Consider the following 19,510-nt stretch of genomic DNA (forward strand, 5'->3'; position numbering starts at 1 on the left):
GGTGCTCCTCGGTTGCTTGCGAAATACAATGTATCCGGATCAGACGTAAAAGAATAATCAGAGTAAATCGCTCATGGAGACACTCCTCAAGAGCATATCCTTATCTTTACCTTCTGAGACCATACAGGAAGAAGTGGATTTAGTTCTCAATTGATCCAGCAGGATGTTAAAAGCTGCTGAGCTGTACAGTAGGATCAGCAGGGCACTATGACCCTTGTTCGCCCAAGTCAGGGGTGGGCAACTTATGGCCCTTCAGTTGTTGTTGGACTGCAGCTCTCATCATGCCTCACAATTGGCTATTCTTGCTAGGACAGATGAAAGTTGCAGTCCATCAATATCTGGAGGGCTGCAAGATGTGGAGATCAATCAGGATGTGATGTATGTAGTACGTATGTGTGGAGAGTAAGTATGTGACAAATGGAATTGAGAGACTGGAGGGATTGGATCTGTAGTGAACTCACCAGGATATTTTAAAACACTCTTCAATCATGAAGGGGCATTATTATTCTGCCCGATTTTTAAAAAAGAAAAGAATATATGATATTTCAGTGGCTCTGGGGGCTTTTTACTCCTATGTGTAAGCTAAGTTAGTTTGGAAAGTATGGTGTTAACTGAAAGTACATACCTGTTTGGAATAAATCCTCTCCCAAAGCATAATTCCTTAACTACTGGAGGAGGGAGCAGTGACTTCAGTGTCTGAACTGTTTTCTGAGTTGTATACCTGAAAATAAACATGTACTTTATTAATCATTCTCCTGGGCCATGTTTCCATGACAACAGAAGGAGAAGCGAATGGGGGCGTACTTTTTTTTTTTTTAAAGGAATCAGCTTGCTGCACTTTGGTCCATGCAGGGCTCCACGAGCAGGTTCTACAAACCAGTAAAAATTGCTTCACAGAACATACTTCCTGATGGGGGTGGGTGTTGCAGTGAATGTCATCTGACTGGCAGGGGCTGCTCAACCAATAAGAGAGGCTTCCCCCGCTCCCCCACTTTCTCCTTTTCCCTGAAAGTCCAGATACATCTGCAGTTCAGGAGCAAGCTTTGTTGACCACAATGGGAGTTACGTCTGAGTAGACACACATATGCTTGTGCTGGGAAAGGAGGGGGAGAACACAAAGATGGGAAACCGGACCCTATTTTAACCCACAAGATCTCTATAAGGAAGGGTCGAAGTAGTTATTTCCTAAGGCAATAAACCAAACAAAGGAGAATCGGAGCCTCACGATGATGCTTTACCGCACTTAGGGTATTGGGTATTAAACTGTGTCATGTCAATTGAGGGGGATCTCTGTAAGTTCTGATGTGGGCATTCAGAGGGCAAGCCTCATTGATCACAAGAGGAGTTACTTCTGAGGAGACACTAATGGGTTTGTTGTGGGAAAGAGAGCAGCAAACACAAAGACAGAAACCAGCCCCCATTTGAACCTGAAAGATCTCTATTAAACCAAACAAAGGAGAATTGGAGCCTCGAGATTGTGCTTTACTGCACTTAGGGAATTGAGCTTTAAACTGCACAATGTCAATTGCGGGGGATCTCTTTAAGTTGTGATGTGGGCACTCAGAGGGCAAGCCTCTTTCAGCACAATGGGAGTTAGTTCTGTAGAGGTACTAACTGATTTGTGCAGGGATGGGAAACACACAAGGAAACATGCCTTGACTGGGGGCACAGTGAAAGGCACATCCCTGGGCAGGGCTAGCATACCCAAGGTAAATGTGGGGGTTGGCACACAGCAACTATGCCAAGGAGACCCTGACTTAAGGAAAAGAATCGGACTTTAAGCAGTCTCAGGAATTATGTTTTTTCGCTGATAAGCTCCGGGGAGGCTGCTGGGTGACCACGACATCATGTATCCCTGATGACCTCAACACACAGCCAGCTCAGAGTAAATTGCTGGTGGACACCCCTACTCCTGGGGTGGGGGAGATTGTCAAAAAGATGTAAATTTGAAATCATGTGAACTTCAAAGAAACAATGTGGTCAGATTCGAAAACTGCAAATATTTCATCTCTCATTTAATATTTTGATGCCATCAATAATACTACACATTTAGAGCAAAAATAAATCAAAGCTGATTTATCAGTGCAATTAGTCAGCTCAAGCTGGAATAGCAGATTGAAGTCTCCCCCACAAAGAAATTAAACAACAAGCAAAAACTCTGATGCCCTGGAGTCTAGAAGGGCTACAAAAACGCATGGCTGGCTGGGCATTGCTGGGAGTTGTCAGATTTTTTCTATCTACCCATGCCTAGGATTGTGCCCTAAATAGATCTTCCTATTTGTATTGAAAGTTAACAAATACTTCAGTGTGAAGCTACTTTGGGTTTCATTATAAGAATACCTGAAGGAAACTGCTGTTGAACACAGTGTCAATGTATCTTTTAAACCTGACTATTCTCCAATACTTATGACCATTGAACTTGTTTCTTTTATAAGCCTCATTGCTTTGTTGTATTACTGTAATGGGAACATTTCACATTCTCAAATGTGATAATAAAATATTAAATGTGACTTTTTCTTCTAACGATAGGTGGCAGCTTATCTTACCAAGTAATAGTGGAGAATATTAACTAGGCATATAATATCTCCATCTTAACTATATAATATAATAATAAGCCATGAAGCTTATGATATGGAAAATTCCTACTGAAGGGCAGAAATTCTCAAGTTAGAGCAGGAGTATTTACAGTGATAGTATCTTCTGGGTTTGGCTTTCAGCAAGTTTGATACAGGAATGTACTCTTCCCAAGGGAGGACAAGGGGCAACTTCTTGAAAACCCCTTCCTTAGGAAACAAAACATATTGCAAAATCATTGGTTCCCTCACATTGGTTTTCCTAACTTTTTCTGTAAAAGCTCCGGGGCAAGTAACAAGTCAAAACACCAACCTGGTGTTTTTGTGTTTATCAAACTTTCCCGGGATCTAAATCACACACCAGTTCGAAAACAAAATATGTAATACAGATACAGAAAAAACTGGCTCAAGTCAAAAGGAGTCAAAAGGATTCTAAAATAAAAATAAAAATTAACCAGTCGGTTCTAATCACACAATTGTAGAATGGGCACATGCTCAAACGCTAGGATTTTTAAGTATGTGTACAGTATATGTGCTTCAGAGAGCATTACAACAGACTTCAAATCACTCCATACCAGCAAGGTGATACTGTTTACCAATACTGATTTAAAACAGAATACACTCTGAAGGATCATCTTGATTAGAAAATGACTTCTTCTCCTTGCATAAAGCACTGTGATGAATATTGGTCTGGCCATATCCTTTGTCAGGCAATGGTTCAGGATGGCTAGGGATATGTCTCTTTCTAGGAAGTAATTGCTTAGAAAATGGTTTGGAACGTGAAACCCACCAGAGCCTGGGGAAAGTGACACACATGTTGTCATCCTCCCTGCCCCCATTCTGCTAAGGAAAGGGAGCTGAGATCATAAAAACGTAAGAGCCGTGCTGGATAAGACCAAATGTCCATCTACTCCAGCATTCTGTTCACACAAAGGCCAGCCAGATGCCTGAGGGAAGCCCACAAGCAGGACATGAGTAAAACAGCACCCTCCCGCCCATGTTCCCCAGCAACTGGTATACAAAGACTCTGTCTCTTGATACTGGAGATAATTTATAGCCGTCATGACTAGTAGACATTAATAGCCTTATCCCCCATAAATTTGTTCTAATACCCTTTTAAAGCTATATCTTGTGGTAGCGAATTCCATAATTTAACTATGCACTGTGTGAAGAAGTACTTCCTTTCACCTGACCTGAATCTTCCACCATTCAGCTTCATGGGATAACCCCAGGTTCTAGTATTATGGGAGAGGTCTTATCCACTTTCTCCACACTATGCTTAATTTGATACACTTCTATTATGTCTGCCTACACTCACCTTTTTTCTAAGTTAAACAGTCTCAGACATTATAACCTTTCCTCACAAAGGAGTTACTTCAGCCCCTGGTTCTTTTTGGTTGTTCTTTTCTATACTCTTTCCAAATCTACAATATCTTTTTTGAGGTGTGGTGACCTACACAGTACGCCAGGTGTTGTTGCACCATACATTTATGACAGTTTTATTTTCAAAACTACCTCTGTTCCTATGGGTGTGAGGGAACAAAAGAAACTTGCAGTATTGGGGTGACACAGAGAAAGAGAGGTAAGAGCTAGCTGAGAGTTCCGGAAGCATCTTGAGGTGCTGGGTTGCCTGTGTGGGTATTTGATATGAGATAGTGGATCTTGTATGCTTGTATGGTTTAAATAAACCCAAAGATTACAAAACACTACAAGTTTCCTCTCCAGTGCGCTCTTTTTCCAACGTAAGCGCTGCTCCAAAACACCTCACTGCTTGGAAAAGCAGAGAGCATGCATAACAGCATGTGCATTGTACATTCGGTACAGAAAATAAAGTGTGCAAGCAAGGAATTCAGGGACATCAGAACAAGTATGACACCATATTATGATGACAATATAATGGCTTAGGAATATAATATAAGACAGTGATATCTCTCTGGTCTCATGTTTGTTTACATGGAATTAGTCTGTCCCTGTCCTAAGTGGGGAGATGAGGATGCGAAACTTTTGCCTTTTCAAAGCCTTTATCCTATATAGACAAATCGTTAGCATTATTTTTCTAAAAGAAATATGATTGCCCATCTTTCACCCATAAGAACATAAGAAGAGTCATGCTGGATCTGACCAAGGGTCCTTCCAGTCCAGCATTCTATTCACATAGTGGTCAACCAGCTGACCATGGGAAACCCAAAAGCAGGACATGAGTGCAACAGCATCTGCCTGCCCATGTTCCCCAGCAACTGGTGTACATAGACAAACTTCCTCTGGTACTGGAGGTAGCATATAGCCATCAGGACTAGTAGCTATCAATAGTCTTATCCTCCATGAATTTTTCCAGTCCCCTTTTAAAGCCATCCAAAATGGTGGCCATCACTACATCTTATGGAAGTTTAACTGTGCACTGAATGAAGAAGTACTTCCTTTTATCTGTTCTGAATCTCCCACCAATCAGCTTCATGGGAGTTGCTATCAGAAACTATCCTTCATATGTGAGCCTGTATGGTGTCTTTGTGTACATCAAAAATCCAAAAAAAAATGGATGTTTGTATGTTGCTCTTTAGTGCCACGAGAGGGCTTTTCTTTTATTAATTATTTAACGTCTACTGTTATTTTAATATCACCCTATTTATAAAATTCTAGCTGTCTAACAACAAAAACAATAAGTCAACAGTGAACAAAATCAAACAAAAATTACAATCACTGGAGTATCTAAAACATATTTAAAGCAGGCCTAAATTTAAAAAAGGGTTACAGTCACCACAAGAAAGAAGCTGGCCTGAGTCCTGGGCAATTTCATCTCCCATAAGCGAGGTATCTGAACAAGTCCCACCACCTGATCTTAATTGATGGGCAGGGACACGCCATTTAGGGCTTTATAGGTCAACGATGGGCAGAAGGTAATCTCCAGATAATTGGAATTTCAACTCCCAGAAGCCCCTGCCAGCATGGCCAATAGTCAGGAATGCTGAGAGCTGAAGTCCCAAACATCTGCAGATCTGCTTTCTGCTCACCCCTGTTGTTAACAGACAACACTTTGAATATTGTCCAGAAACTTATAGAGAGCCAGGACAGCTGTCTTAAAATTAGTTGAATGTGATCTTGTCCGGCAGTCCCTGTAGCAGAGAGTAGAAAAGCCTTGTCTGGATTAAATTTCAGAGGCCGTACAGAGGCTGTACTCTGCTGTACGGAGGCCAACTGCCAAACAGTTATCCTTGTTCCAATATTTCTGGCCCTGACTGTACTGAGGCTGTTGTTCCTTGATTGGTAGAATCAGAAAAGAAAATCTAGTTGTCATCAGCATAGTTATTATTACTGTTATTGTTACATTGTGATATATATTCTTATATCACACCCGTCCATCAAGGCATGGGTGTGATATTCTGCCCTTTTCCCCTCACAACAACCCTGTGAGGTAGGTTAGGCTGAATATCACCCAGTGAGCTTCATGGCTGAGTGAGGATTTGAACCTGGATCTCCCTGGTTCTAGCCCATCAGTTCCTCACTTTGCATTTGCAAACTGATGACACCTTACTCCAGACCTCTGCACACTTGGCCCCAGAGGCTTCATACTGTTGCTAAAAATAATGAAAAAAAGATTATCCCTGCTTAGGCATCCCAGACTCTAGTGAGCAAAAAAGCGAACATATATTCTAATAGTGAACTCATGCTCCAAATGTGGATGCTTATGTAGCCAAAACAGCACCATCCATGTAGGTTTGGGGAAACCCCAAACTTTGCAGAAATACAAGAAAACTTTAGGCGGGGGTGGGGGGATAAGTGGGGATGAATACCAAAAGCAGCCCAATGAAGACTAACCATACTCAGTGAACATAGAATGGTGGTTGACGTGTGTGTGTGTGTGTGTGTGTGTGTGTGTGAGAGAGAGAGAGAGAGAGAGAAACTGGGGGTATGGATGGTGTATGTTGGAAGGGGGCATGTCTGGTGAGCTGGAACACTGAATGGGAGCACTCTGATCGGCAACATTTTGTTGCAGTTCTCACTTGCAATGGTCCCTTAATATCACTTTCAGTGAGCGTCCTTACCACACACAAAAATACAGCTTCTAAACCAGTGTTTCCCTGGTGCTCCTGCAAATTCTGTAGAATGTGACGGCCATTGGCTTTACTCAACAGGAAGAGCTGTTCAGGCCGGGGCTTTGCCTGGTTAATGATAGTCTTTCCTGCTCTCATTCACGGGACGTTGAGGCTCCTGCGTTGACTCTGCTCCTAGTTCTCAGCTTCAGGTTCCCACCTGACAGCTGCCTACAGTTCAGCTCCAATATTATGAAACAGACATGAAAGATAATTGCTTTCTTTGGGGACAAGACTCGACAAACTTAGTAGCCTCAATGCACTTGAGGCAGCAGAGCACTTTGAGCGCTGGACTAGGACTTCTACAGTCCTGTTTATTTTTATAGTTCCTAATATGAATGGGAAGATGGTGAAGTGTTCTGATGACATCTGAACCCTGTTTACACTAGGGATGGACAAACTGGTCAGTTTTATGCTAAGTACATTCTGGTGTGGCCACAAGGATTTAACAAGAAGCCTTCACATCTGCCTCTAAAATAACTAGAGTTTCCTATTACATCTGGGATCAGAGAGACATTTGATCCTGAACTAGCCAGGATCAAACCATAGTTTATGATCCTGGCTTGTTCACTAACTAGTTTAAACTAACCTGTGTTCCCTGAGTTTGGATGTAATGGGAAACTCTGGTTAGGTTTAAAGCAGAAGCAGAGATCTCCTCATGGCCACACCAGAGGAGAGGGGATTGATGAGCCCATGAGCTTGAGGGTTGTGAAGGTTAATTCATGTAACACTAAGTCATATTTAATGTTACGTCTGCACCAACCCAGAGCTTCTTAAGAGAGAATGTCATGATCGAAGTAACTGGCGAGCATGCCACCATGATGTTGATCCCAGAATTCATCACTACATTTTAGACAGCAGTGCCTGTGCTGCAGTGTGGACTGTGAAAGACCATGAAAGACCGTGAACACGAGGCTTTTACTCTGGTTCTGCTCTTCCCCCAAGTCAATCGTGTCTGATGTAGCGTTTTCTGGCCCTAAATCCAGGATTTTTTTCATACTCATTTTATGACAGTTTTTTTCCATCACAGCAGTCTCAGTGCACTTTGGCAGTCTGTGTGACCTCAGCTGGCTTCACTGCAGGCTGGTGGAAGCAGTGCTGATTAGTGGAAGGCAAAGTTGTGTGGAGCGAGGACATGAGGATAGCAGAGGGCTAAATGTCTACCTGAAAGTAACTCATTGCTCTCAGTTGCACTTTGCCTACAGGGGCAGAGGGGTCGGGAGAATTCCTTTCCCAGCCCTTTCTCTTAAAACTGCTCAGTCACTGCCTTTCCTGTTAAATAGTCACTCATTGAGCGCTACATAATCATGCTTACTTGGAAGTAGGGATGGGTGAACTGAGCCTTACTTCACCCAGGCTTAGGGGCACTGCCACAACAGTGTCTGATGTTATCCTTATTAGTACTGCTGCTGCTGCTGCCACCGCCACCTCTGCTTCCCCTGCCCCAAACTCTTGTTTCTGCAGGACAGCCTCTGCCTCCCCCACCCCACCACACACAAGCAGGAAAATCATACACATACAACAGGGGAAACTGGCTATTTCTGGATGAAGAAGGTTAATGCCCTCTGTCAAAGGGGAACAACACTGTGGTTGTGAATGAAGGAACTGGGGACACTAGTATTTCTGAATGAAGAAAGTTAATGCAGTCTGTTGAAGGGGTGAAACACCGCCATTGTGGGGTTGTGAATGAAGGAACCTGGGATATGATTGTGAATGACTTAATCAGAAGCTAGTACTTAACGAATGAAAAAGGCTAACTAATGTGGTCTGGTGGGGCAGGGCGAGTGGAAAGCAAGCCTGCATCCAAAAGCGCCTGGGCATGTTTCCTCAACGTAAGTTTCGCTTCCCCCAGTAAGAAGCAAGTCTCTGAGAGTCTCTGTGGAGCCCCTTCTCTGTGGAGCCCCCCTCTGTGCATGTTTACTTGGAAGTAAGTTTTGTTCCTTAGAAGAAATCTAGCTCCCATGCAGTCTCAAGTAGGGGATTTATAAAGTTCGACTGGATCCTGTCTTTCCCAATGAATGTTTACTTGGAAGTAAGTATCACAGGAAGCAATGGGACTTAGGGCTTATCCACACAGGCCTTTTATTCTGCTACTGAGATTGGTTACTCATGGAAGTTTGCACAATATTGTCAACCTCCAGGGCATCTCCCGCACTAAATGACCTTTATCCCATTTTTTTAAAAAAATAACAAGCTACCAAATTACAGCATGTTAAGTTCCCTTGTGAAAAGAGGAAATCCCACAATAAGAGGAGCTAGACCAGTGGCTCGGGTCCAGGTTATCTGAAAGACCGTATTCTCCCTTATGAGCCTACTCGTGCCCTGAGATCTTCAGGGGAAGCCCTTCTCGCCATCCCGCCATCATCACAGGCACGCCTGGTGGGAACGGGGGAGAGGGCTTTCTCGGTGGCTGCCCCAAGGCTCTGGAACTCCCTTCCCAGGGAGGCGAGAGTGGCACCCTCCTTGATATGTTTTCGCAGGCATGCAAAAACTTTTTTGTTCCAGCAGGCCTTTGGGGATAACTAGTCTGGTCCTGGGAAAATGTGACATATGGATACCATTTTTGTTGTTCTGGTTGTCTTTTAATGTTTTAATATCTTTACAATTTTAATATTGATGATTTAATTATATTTTTAACTTTTATACAGTTGTATTTATATTTCTATTTATAGGTTTTAATTGTAACAGTTTTAACGTTGTAAGGCCGCCTTGAGTCCCAGTATGGGGGAAAAGGCCGGATATAAATAAATATTATAATAATAATAATATAATAATAATAGACCACAGCACCATCTAATGGCTGTATAATGAAACATACAGAACACGCAGATAAGGGGGAGAAGGGGGAGAAGAGAAACACGTGCAATCAGAGACCAGTGTGATCCTCCATTTAAAATGGAAGCAGAAAGCCCCGATAAAGTTGTGGGATTTTAGGTTGGTGTAGAAATGCTCTTACTCCCAGGTAACTATTATGTTTAGGACTGGAACTGGGAAGGATGAACTGAGGTTTTATTTTTCACGAGGATACAGGATGGGGATTCACCCCACTGCTGGATGAGAGGGGAGAGGTGTGGGGTAAACTACAGGGGCTTAATTCAGCACTTCCAGTAAACTTCCCTGAGCAGGGGAGCATTGACAGGTGCAGGGAACAACGCTCTCCTTCTCTGAGCAGCACCTAAGGGGCTGATGGCATTTTTCATGATGAAACTGGCTTTGGCCTGTGAGCAGCACGCGAAGCAAGAAAAGCTGTGTTTTAGATAGTGCATACTTGGCTTTTCTTGCTTCGTGTGCCACTGACGGACCAAAGCTGATCTCAGGAAAAAGCAGAGAAAAGCTGAAGACACTTCTCTGTGTGTTTCTGAGAAGATTGGCTCCATGTGGACAGCATCTGCATCTTGAAAAAACAATCCTGTGTCTCTCTACCCTAACAGCTTGTGATGTACCAAGATTCAGGGCAAGCTCCCCCATGCATGAACATCACTTAATCACAACACTTGGGCCTGGTGCTTGAAAAGGTGCCACTAACCAGAACATTGTCAGTTCACCATACATTGCCTGTTCACTATTTTTTACACTGCAGGTACACGGAAATAGTTCGATTGGGGGGATGGGTCAAACAGTATCAGGTCCTTAAATGACTTCCCCAACTTTGTTATGATGAACCCTCTGAGTTCTAATTGTTTGGTGAAAAATATTGCTCAGTGACTGCATAAACAATTTTAATTGGCTCAGGAGCCCAAAATGTGCTTTTTTTGTTTGGCTGCCAAGGCTGCTTTCTCGCTCACTAATTATGCTGAGCTATAGCTTTTAGCAAAAACAGGAAATAAAGCATCCATTACTCAAATGACAACTTCTCACCCAGCCTGCATTTCAACATCCATTGTGTAATTTCCTACTCCTGAGCCCAGTTAAAAGCTAAACACATTTTAAAAACAAGTCACCCCTTTTTGCAAGGGCCGTGCTACGGTTTATGCTACCCATTAATAGACTGCAGTGCTTGCAATTCCAGAAACACTCTAAAGAGGCTTGCTGCACACCCAGCATGCATCCGTGATACAGAAGTCATTATCTCCCAGTACGGCTCCTGCTGCCTACCTATTTTCAATAAATAAGCCCACCACAGAATTCATATCAGCCTGCAGGCAAGACAACAGGTAAAACTGCCCTGTGGGATTCCTAGTCACTGTCCTTCAGGAATAACGTCTTTCTATACTTCCCAACAAAGGGTCATTGTCAAGCATCAGCCACCCTCAGTACCCACCCCCACCCCCTCTGCCCACATAGAATCAGCAAATTTGCTCAGCTTTATCTAGCAACCAAGAAATAGATTATTGACTGCTTTACGCGGATATAATTGGACAATTGCTCTCGTGGGAAGCCTCCACTTTTGAAGTGAGTGCTCAGAACAGGAAGGAAGGAAGGAAGGAAGGAAGGAAGGAAGGGAACAGCTGTGACGTCTTGGAGGTGGAGAGAAGCTTGAGGACATTAGACAGACCTTGTCCTTCTCTGGTGCAGCAAATTATAGGTAGTTGCTAGAAGAAGAAAATTGCATGACAAAACAGCAGAGGTTATGATGGTATCTGAATGGTTGACTTGGCACAGCTGTTTTGGTTTTCTGTTCTGTGCATGTATTTATTTTTTAAACTGCATTGATTGATGATGTGTACACAGTACCTCAACCTCATCCTTGGTGTCTTGGGGTGAAGACACCATTCTTAACCAAGCTCACAGCAAGATCTTCACCTGCTGTGGGAAGCCAGCTTCTGCCTGGGACATGTACATGTTTTGCAAGTTAAATGCTGGACCAGCTCTCAGTCTCTTCCCTGCCCCCAAATCCTTCAGGTAGTCTCTCTCTCTCTCTCAATGTAATATGCCACATATACATTTATTCATTTATATGTCCACCCCTCCTTGCAAAATAAATAAATAAATAAATCACGAATAATTTCAAAACAATTGCAAAACTGTGCCGGAGATCAGGAAGAGGTATGCTGCTGAGTGCTAGACACTGGACACTAACCACACCTGGCTTTCCAGGTTTTTCAGACTTGCTCTGGGACTGAAAAGAGGACGTGATTTTTTCAGGTCAGCAAAGGTGCATTCAAACCATTGCCATCACACTTAAAATTTTGTACATGCACATAGGCGTTGACAGTGCAGACATCTGCACCCTTGTGTGGGCATCCAGGTGGTCGGACCACTGTGGCTCCTGGGGGTGGGGTGGGGAAACAGCAGTACTGCCCCACTCCCTGGCAATTGCATGGAGACATATGGAGATGCATGAGCTATCATGTTTCCATCCTTTTTTCAAGGTGCTTATAAAGGATTTATAGGCACCTTGAAAAATATCACATTTTTCCAGCAAGCAGGCCATGAGATGTTCTCACTGGAAAAATGCAAGTCCAGATAGTGCATTCTGTCACATTGCAACTGCAGCATGGAATGTGTGAGTGACACTAGCCCCTATGGGTTTGGTCGTTATGTGACATTGCTGGTTACAAAAGATGCACTGAGCCCTTTGGCCCTTTTTCTTTTAGCTTTTAAAATTTTGTTTTAAAAATATATGTAGCCTATGTGCTCTTCGACTGTATAACACTAGTGCAGAGTGAAACTGCTGAAGACAGCAGGCAAAATCTGAAAGCATCCTTGTCAGCTTTACTTCTGCTGAAGATTCAGCAGAGACAACACTGATGAGAAGTTCAAAAGGGCCTTTTCCAGATGACTCTTTGATACTGACTGTAGGAAAAATGACAAGCAGCAACTTAGCATTGTGTGGGGATAAGGAAGTTCTTCCCCATGGCTTCTTCACATGCTGTTCTTGTAATAACTCCCAACCCAGGACCCCAGCTACTGCAGCCTCCACAGCTTGGTGAGCGCCCACTTTGAGCTTCAGGTGCTGAGACTGTTAGATAAAAAGGGGAGGTCATAAGTAGCTAGTGTAGCTAGTGACTCGGTCACGTAGGCATGACACGTGACAAATGAGTCAGTTTAAACTGAGAGCATGCGCAGAGACTGATGGAGAAGTACTGAGCTGTTAGGGGTGGGTTTAAAAAGGTTGGGCGCGCCATGTTCTGGGTCCAGACTGCTCTGCACCTGTTTTGCAAAACAATCAATAAAATTTTGTTGGCTCCACTGTCACCTGCCTGGCCTCTCATTTGACCAGAAGCAAGAACTTTTTCTAACAAGACCAAACACACACGCAAACTTCAGTGGGCTTTGTGAATGTTCTACATGAACATTCAAGCAGCCCAGTTCCTCCCCTGCCAGTTAACCCTTTCCCCCAAAGGGAAAACTCTTACCATGGGGAAAGGGGTGGGTAGGGGTAGCTAACAGGCAGCTCAGGTCAGGAGAGCAGGGCAGGCAGCAGAGGGGTAGAATGTCAGTTGCACATGCAGCCAGAAGCCACAGCCCTTGAAACTCCTATGATCTCTGGTTGCAAATGGTGGAGGTGGGGGAGTGAACCCAAATCTGAGTTGGGGCCCAGTGCCTCAAATTGGGGGGCTACTCTAATTCAAGCAAAGTTGCTGCCATTTTCAAACACACACCCCACTTCAAGTAATCGATCTATCTTTAATTTTTTACCAACTTGTGTACAATACATATAACCCACCCTGCTGCACACGTATACACCGTAGTAGAAAGTGAACTAGGTAAGAAACCTTTTGGATTTACCCTGACTGCCAAGGTGAAACTAGCAGTCCCTCAAGGCAAAATCTTGAGACCTCCCTAATCCGTTTACCTCCTATGGCTTCCCCTTATTTGAAGCTTCAGTGCTTCCTCTTTCCTCCACTAACATACACATCAGCTAGCCTTTTAAAAACGTAGCGCAACTCTCCCCAGTCCATGCTACAAGACTTTTTGCCTGCAGCACAACTATTTGCTCCTCAGCCCCTCCCCACATTGAATTTGTCTGCAAGGGTTATCGAGCTATAGGGATTTGTGGGAGTATCCCACAAAAGGATAAGATGCGTTTTGTGACACTCTTCACTTGATTGTGTGGAAAAAGCCTTTATCAAGGTGGAGCCACTTCATGTTCTGCCCATGAAGATTTGGATAAGCTGTGCTCTGAGGAAAAGAGATAGTTCCAGCTCCTGATTCAGGGTGTCTGATGAGCTGAGTTCAGTACTTATAAATTCTTTTCCCATAGCCATTTATATTCTACCATGACATTTTGTGCTCCCTTCACCACTGTTAGTTACAATTTCATAATTGGAGGAAGGTGTTATTTCAGAAGAAAAAGCCTGTGTCATCCAGCATTTGAAAATATGGAAAGCGTAGAAAATGGCATAACTGCTCAGATCCAGGAAGAAGCAGAAAAATCCATTTTAAAAATCCTCCTGCAGTTTTTCTCAAAATGTGTTATCAAAGAGAATGACAACAAATGTGGGACTGTGCTATTGTTGTACTTTTATTCACCGAATGACTTTCTCAAAGGCTTTCTCAGCCTGTATATCACAGAGTGAACTGCCTTGATCAGGTCTCCCCTCCAACCAAGGTGAATTAGTATTGCTTGGAAGGTGGCCAATGACAGAATAACATACACACACACATACATGAGCACACACATATTTATACACAAGCAATACAACAGCCTGGACCATGCTAGGACTGGCAAGGCCAAGCACCAAAGTATCATTCTTTTCCCCTTCCCTGCCCAAACTTGGTCTGAACCAGCCTCACCATTCCCAACTGTTATTCATGGGTTGCTCCTAACTGATCAAGTGCAACCATCTTCATAATTGCTTCCCTCTTTTTGTTCGGTAGTGATAACAATGGCAGGCCACAGGCCAAGGCTGGCTAAGGGTTTGGTGCTGTCTGGCCTGCTGATCAAGAGCCTCTGATAAGATTCTGCTACATAACATAATAAAAGAGAACATAACCTTGAGTATATTTTTATGTTGCTCTTATGTCTGTTTTTTTCTATGTTGTATTGTACATTGTTTGAAACAGTCTTGTTGGAAACAAAATATGTTGAAGGGCAATCTAAAAAAAGATTACATTTAAAAAGGTATGTAAATAAAGGTGCTTCCAGATTAGGCTTTTATGGCACCATTGCCCTGCCTCATTCACAGATGTTTACTGGGGATCCAGACATTGCCATCTTCTACGTGTGACCCTTGTGTTTTCGTACCATTTCTTCCATCTTTTCCCTTAGAGCCTTTCTACACTAGGCGTTTACTGGACGCTCATGATTCCTCACTCATGGTAGTTTGCAGGTGCTTTCCACAATGTCGTCATCCTCCAGGGCCTCTGCCATGCTTTGCAACCATTATTGTGGGGGGGGGGTTTCTAACGAGGAGAGTCTGGTATATATCTGAATGGTGGCATTAAACCCTGGTGTATTTGTGCAATTCTATTATACCACAGTGCCATCTAATGGTTGTGTAATGGAACATATAGAAAGGCAGAGAAAGACAAAACCTTGAAAAAAATGTGTAAAGACCTGCCCCCTAAATTTTCTCAGCCCCCTATTTTTTTCAAACAAATAATTTAAAAACAGTTTACAATTTTGTCTATAAAAGGCCTGAAAACCAGATGAATTGTCCCCTCAACTTTTTTGGTGACCGCCCCAGACCCTTTAGGCTGTCTATGGGCCTGGTTAGCACTAGGAGTCCTCTGTCTGGAAGCACCCAAATTAAAATAACCAGCTAGGGTTAAGAGCTCCTGGTGACATGAGGCCTGGCTATTCAGGAAAATGGAAAGAGGAGAACTGGAGAAACAACAAAGGTGGTTATCCATAAAGATGGAGATAGAAGCTGGTCCCAAGTGGGCATTTTCCTGGGGGAACAACTGGTCTGCCACACAAGCTAGTGACTTGCATGTAGTCTTTGGATGAATTAACATATTGACCCCTATAAATCCTTGGGTCAGGGCCTGATCTCTCATTTCCTCTCATTCTTATATGCCACATTGCTTCATCTTGACTTTTACCTTGATACATGATTGCACCTTGATTGGTATGCACTACACGCCTTCCAGTTCCCTATTAAACATTGTGTCTTGGAATCTTTTACATCATTATTAAGCATAGTGGTTCTCACAGAAAAGTTCCTTGGACCACAGTCCCAATGAGAATGGCTTGCCTTCTTATAGTGAGATTCTGCCACAGGAATGATGCAGAGTAAGGCACTGAAGTCCTGCTTTATAGCCACCTATCCAAGACTCTTAAAACATTTGGCAGCCCATATATTTCCCAAGATTTTACTCTACAACACTCAGGCTGTGATATTCTTTTAGCATTTGTCTTATGCCAAAGCATTGCCATAAACGTTTATTCCAGATAGCTGATTTAATACTTACAATTATGTTAATGTACTGAGAATATATACATGGTGAGGGACACTAAAATAAGGAGGGTATGAGAAACTAGTATATGTTTAATGCAGCCTTCCCCAACCTGGTTCACCCCAGGTATGTTGGACTGCAACGCCCAGCATTCCCAGCCAGCCAATCTAGGCGTTGCAGTCCAACACATCTGAGGGGGCACCAAGTTGGGGGAGGCTGGTTTAATGCATCCCTGCTCAATTAGTTACACTTTATTAACATATAATCAGGTACTTCATTTTACATTAAGGAAGTGGTTTCAAATTATTTACTGTGGGCTGCATTAATGGAACAGGAACCAAGAGTGAGAAGAATGAAATCAAAGAGACAAATAAAAGCAAGAGAGAGCTCTTCTCCATACCCTATTATTCAAAGTGCTGGTCTTAAGCTTTAAAGCCCTAAATAGCTTGGGACCAGGCTATTTGAAGGACTGCCTTCACCCATATAACCCCACCCATACACTAAGCTCTACATCAGGAGTCCTTCTCGAGTGCCTGCCATTAAGATCTGTTAGATGGCATGCACAAGAGATAGGACCTCCTTTTCAGTGGTGGCCCCCACATTGTAGAGCTCCCTTCCTATTGACATGCACCTAGCCCCTTCTGTGCAGGAATTCGAAGCTGCCTTCAAATGAATTCATAATTAGCTTGTGTGTTCAAAGCAGCTTCACAAAGGCTTTCTTCACAAGGAGCTTTTATCTTGTGATTGGGATTGCTTCTTCACGGAAGTTTGCAGGCTCTCTACATGACACCGTGAACCTCCAAGGTGTCTCCTGCACTCAATCCCCTTTGTTCTGTTTTTAAATAGATCACAGATAATGAGCTATCAAATTACCCCATTGTTCTCTCTGTGAAAAGAGGAAAAGCAGCAAGAAGAGGAGCGAGATCAGTGAAAGACAATGGAAGACTCAGGGCAGATCTACATTGCACCCGCCATCGCAATGAATTCGGTGTCCTGTTGGGTTAAACGCTCTCACATTAAAACGTGATTATTCACACTCACCCATTTTCCCCATTGTAATGCTTCATCAAATGCACAAGCTCAGTTCACACTCGAGTGCTGTGCTGTTTTCCTGCTGTTTCCCTGCGCGTGCTTGTCTGATCTCGGATGCTAAGGGGGGTCGGCCCCGGTCAGTGCTTGGATGGGCGACCGCCTGGGAATCAGGCTTCCTGCACTGAGCAGGGGGTTGTTGTATCCCTTCAAATGAGACTAAGTTTTACCCCCTCCTATCCCCTGCTCCCGATGTTTTTTTTAAAAAATTAAGACGTTATCCTTGCAGAATCGGGGCTTCTCTGCGATTTTTTTTCCTAATTGAGGCATGATCTTCAAAGCTTCAAAGCTGTGAAGCTTCACAACTTCGAAGCTTCAAAGATCATGCCTCAATTAGGAAAAAAAACATCGCGGAGAAGCCCCGATTCTGTGAGAATAATGCCTTAATTAAAAAAAACACATCCAGAGCAGGGGATAGGAGGGGGTAAAACTTAGTCTCATTTGAAGGGATACAACAACCCCCTGCTCAGTGCAGGAAGCCTGATTCCCAGGCGGTCTCCCATCCAAGCACTGACTGGGACCGGCCCCGCTTAGCTTCCGAGATCAGACAAGCGTGCGCAAATCCAGCCCTTTGCTTGTTGCTGAGGAAACAGGGGCTGCTGAGGAAGCTATGCAATTGGTAGCCAGAAGAAGCCATGGGGCCATCGAGAGCTGTGATTGGACAGGAGGGAAATACAAACACTGCCGCATATGGACAGGCAGAGGAGGGGACTACGGCTGGATATGGTAGCGAAGGTATAAATCAGAGCACATTAAGGGGAAATACCAGGATATTAGGGGATTGAAAGCGGGAGCACAGAAGTGGGAAATTCCAGTTCCAATTCAAGGCAGCTACTGCGTAGTGTGAAAGGCAGGCGCCGGGCGGTGAAACCTCATTGAAGGCGAAAAAAGGCAGTAAGTGTAGATCCAGCCTCAGATACAGGGAGAAGGAGGGGCAAAGGGGAGGGGCAAAGGGGAGGGGGTGAAAAAGGGAGTCATGATCCTGCATTTAAAATGGAAGCAGAAAGTATACAGATGCCCAAAGAATGCTATATGCTTTCTACTGTAGCTGTTACATCTTGTATGTGACTGTGCTCTCTCTCGTCTGTACGCTGCTTTGTCAGGGCACAGCCCTGAAAAGTAGGTAGAAACTACTTTAAATAACGGAAGGTACAACTCTATATATGTTTTGTCAGACAATAGTCCTACAGCTCCCAGCATTCCTCAGCCAGCAAATTAAATAGTTTTTATACAGTTTTTTTTTTTTTAATGTTCTAGTTGTGATATACCACAGACAATTAAAGATATTGAGGATAGAGGAGCAGTTACAGGAACTCTGGGGGAACGCGACCATGTTATACTTGAGTTCTTGGTTCTAAGGGAAGCAAAAGCCTAGTGCAGTCAAACATGTACCCTGGATTTTAGAGAAGCTGATTTTAATAAACTCAGAACAATGATAAGTAAGGTCCCATGGCAAGTGACTCTAATGAGAAAAGGAGTCCAAGATGGGTGGGAGTTTTTAAAAAAGCAAATTCTCAAGGCACAATTACAAACCATTCCAACAAGAAGAAAAGGTAGAAGACAACAGAAGAAGCCAATGTGGCTTCACAAAAAGCTTAGAGATGATCTGAAAACAAAAAAGGACACATATAGGAAGTGGAAAGAAGGCCAAGCTACAAAGGAAGAGTATGAGCAGGTAGCACAGAATTGCAGGGATGGCATCAGAAAGGCTAAAGCTTGAGAACGAGCTGAGGTTAGCGAGGGATGCTAAAAGCAACAAAAAGGCTTTCTTCAGCTACGTGCATAGTAAAAGACAGGAAAGAAATAGTGGTTCAGCTATTACATAAGGATGGCAAAATGATAACAGATGACAAGGAAAAGACAGAGGTGCTCAATTCCTACTTTGGCTCAGTCTTCTCCCAAAAGAGGGTCTATGATCCCCCTGGCAAAGGCAAAGTACAGGCTGAAGGGGCAAGATTGCAGGTTGAGATCGATAGGCATATGGTCAAGGAACACCTAATTACTTTGAATGAGTTCAAATCTCCAGGGCCAGATGAATGGCATCCTAGAGTAATAAAGGAACTGGCAGAAGAACTCTCAGAACCACTGTCTATTCTCTTTGAGAAATCATGGAGGATGGGGGAAGTGCCAGATGACTGGAGGAGGGCTAATGTTGTCCCTATCTTCAAAAAGAGTAAAAAGGAAGAACCTGGGAATGACAGACCAGTCAGTCTGACATCACTCCCTGGGAAAATTCTGGAGCAGTTTATAAAGCAATCCATCTGTAAGCACCTTGAAAACAATGCAGTGATTACTCAAAGCCAACATGGATTTGTGAAGAACAAATCCTGCCAGACGAATCTGATCTCATTTTTTGATCAAGTAAGCTCCCTTGTGAACTGTAGGAATGCTGTTGACATAATATACCTCGACTTCAGCAAAGCTTTTGACAAAGTGTCCCATGATATCCTGATGAGCAAACTAGCTCAAAGTGGG

At 43.4% G+C, this 19,510-nt stretch overlaps 1 protein-coding gene across 7 annotated transcripts in view; it reads right to left on the bottom strand.

The window, feature by feature from the left end:
• Positions 1-19,510, bottom strand: part of LOC146357592 (uncharacterized) — a 107,418-nt gene that overhangs the window by 11,871 nt on the left and 76,037 nt on the right. For all 7 annotated transcript variants that reach the window (XM_084851869.1, XM_084851879.1, XM_084851908.1 and 4 more), the window contains one exon: positions 626-721. In XM_084851869.1, the coding sequence (XP_084707995.1) occupies positions 626-721 (96 nt within the window). The remainder of the gene's footprint in view (positions 1-625; positions 722-19,510) is intronic.

Source organism: Heloderma suspectum, chromosome 1 (genome assembly GCF_057233095.1).
Source record: "Heloderma suspectum isolate Gila_16-S chromosome 1, 16-S_ref, whole genome shotgun sequence".
Lineage (NCBI taxonomy): Eukaryota > Metazoa > Chordata > Lepidosauria > Squamata > Helodermatidae > Heloderma > Heloderma suspectum.